The 2221-nt window shown below is 36.8% G+C and overlaps 1 protein-coding gene across 1 annotated transcript; it reads right to left on the reverse strand.

The window, feature by feature from the left end:
- Positions 1-869: 869 nt before the first annotated feature.
- On the reverse strand, positions 870-1986 carry LOC138016973 (QRFP-like peptide receptor). Its single transcript, XM_068864163.1, has 2 exons — positions 1879-1986; positions 870-1703 (listed from the first exon to the last, which is right to left on the reverse strand). The coding sequence occupies exon 2, from the start codon at positions 1662-1664 to the stop codon at positions 996-998; it is 669 nt and encodes a 222-aa protein (XP_068720264.1). The 5' UTR covers positions 1665-1703; positions 1879-1986; the 3' UTR covers positions 870-995.
- Between the last annotated feature and the right edge of the window lie 235 nt (positions 1987-2221).

Consider the following 2221-nt stretch of genomic DNA (forward strand, 5'->3'; position numbering starts at 1 on the left):
AGCTGAGTAAATAACGACTTAGGAAGCGACTTACAAAGAGCATTAATCCCACCGAGAAATTTTTCTACATGCCAATACCACAAGGAGAAGTAAGAAAAATATATCACTTAATTAAAGGACCAAGCTTTAACTTTACGAATTTAATATCATCAGTTTCTCCTGTTTCTACATCTTACTTCATAACTTCATCGCTTTTACTATTGTTATACAACCTTTGTAATCATGCAGTGCCTCGATAATTATTATTTGTTACGGAATGTAACAGTACTAGCTGAGGCATCGACTGCTACAGCTCACTAAAAAAAACCTCAATCCATCTTTCCGATCATTCCATGTGGTTCTCGTCTTACAATTGGTATACAATTGGACGCCATATCCCGCTGAAAATTTTGTAATTTTACGTCAATTGGTTTAAAAAAGTATGTCAAAGAAATGATTAAAAATTGCACACCGCAGATGTCAGTAGTTCGATTGTGTTTCCAAATCATTACTTTTGTTTGATGCCTTTCCCAAATCCCGAAGAATTCATTAATGCTACAAAACAGTACTCCTATAAGACTAAGAATCGGCTAGTCAATCAAAATCAACCAACGAGATAGATCTGCTATTTGCAAATTAAGAATTATTTTTACAAATAGTTAGAACATGTTTTTGCTTGTTGTGATAATTCATAAGAGCGAACTCTTACAGAAAACCTTTTGATTCTGAAAGCAACAGAGAAGGGCCACACCCTCAACATGGCATGGCGGAAGTTAGAGCTGAATGCAAACAGAATTAAAGGATTTGTCATTGTGCTTAAAAAGGGAAACACGAAGTAGCAAAAAGCTAACGTTACTTTACATTTATCTTTAAGAAGAAAATTCTGGAGCGGTACCTGTAAAACAAAATACAAGCTAAAAAATAAAAAGCAAATTACAAGAACAAGAACAAGAACAATCGAAATAAAAGTTTTCATAATGTTTTTGTTTTGTTTGTTTCTCTTGTTTTCGAGATCGCTAGCTTTTCTCACGTATTGCGGTTTCATTCTGCTGTGTAAAACACGCAAAATAAATCGCGATTATCGTTACAACTGGTGCAACATGAAAAATGACGATACTTATCAAGTCGTAGATTAACACACCCAATCCTACCCAGGTGAATATGCAAGAGGTTACCTGACCTACTTTTTCAACTCTTGAAAAGAGAATATCAGGAACATAATATGCTAATGACAACACCCATATGGCAGCCACCAAAGCAACCCTTAATTTTGAAGTCAGCAGATTTGCTTTTAAAGGTAATACAATAGCTATGAATCTACTGATAGAAATTGCCACTAAGCTTAGAATGGAAACCGAGTGTGAGACCATTCGGCTATAAACTCCAATTTGACACCCGATGGTTGCCAGAGGACCTTGTATGACACCTCCTGTACTTGTTATTATCTCATCTGTGAGGTACAAGGGCCAGGTGGTTATACTGCATATCAAATCGGAGACCGCCATATTGACGTAATAATAGTTAGTGCTTGTTCTGAGTCTCGGAGTCTTGCACACTGCTGTTATCACCAGAGTATTGCCGATAAACGCAGCAATGCTTATGATGCCCATAGTTGTGGTGACAAATGCTGAAAAATAGATGCAGGCCACGTGCTTGGGATCACTGATGTTAGATGAGCTGTTCATGATGTGAAATCGAGAATTCTTGCAACAATTATGTGTTTCCTATGGGAAAAAAAAAACGAGAGCTTCCCCAGTAAAACTCGGTTATGAGTAAAATGCCGAAAATGGGTAATAAAAAGAGAATAAAGACACACAAGATGATAACTTGAGTAGTTTTTGAACATTGAATTGGATGTAAAAGAAAATAAAAACAAACAAATTTAATGGTACATCTTACGACTTGGAGCACGAGACAAATGCCACAATATTGCCGGTTGCCTCGAGTACTTGTCCTTTAAAATCTTCAGAGGGTAATATATTCCTTTCCCACCTTTCCAAATCTAGTGTTGGCCCTAAACCGAGGAAACGACTTCCTTTTCAATAAAAATATCCATCCTGTTAGTACATTTTATACCCACAAAGCATTAACAATATCTTATAGTGTACGCCATCCGGATCTGAGAATCCGGCCTTCTTTCATCTCGGCCTGTTATCAGATCGAATCATAGGGCAGAATCGCTCACGTGTTCCAATTCATATGCAAAGTCAAACTAATTTGCATCACAAAAGTGATTGGAAAT

Source organism: Montipora capricornis, chromosome 9 (assembly GCF_036669925.1).
Source record: "Montipora capricornis isolate CH-2021 chromosome 9, ASM3666992v2, whole genome shotgun sequence".
NCBI classification, from domain to species: Eukaryota; Metazoa; Cnidaria; class Anthozoa; order Scleractinia; family Acroporidae; genus Montipora; species Montipora capricornis.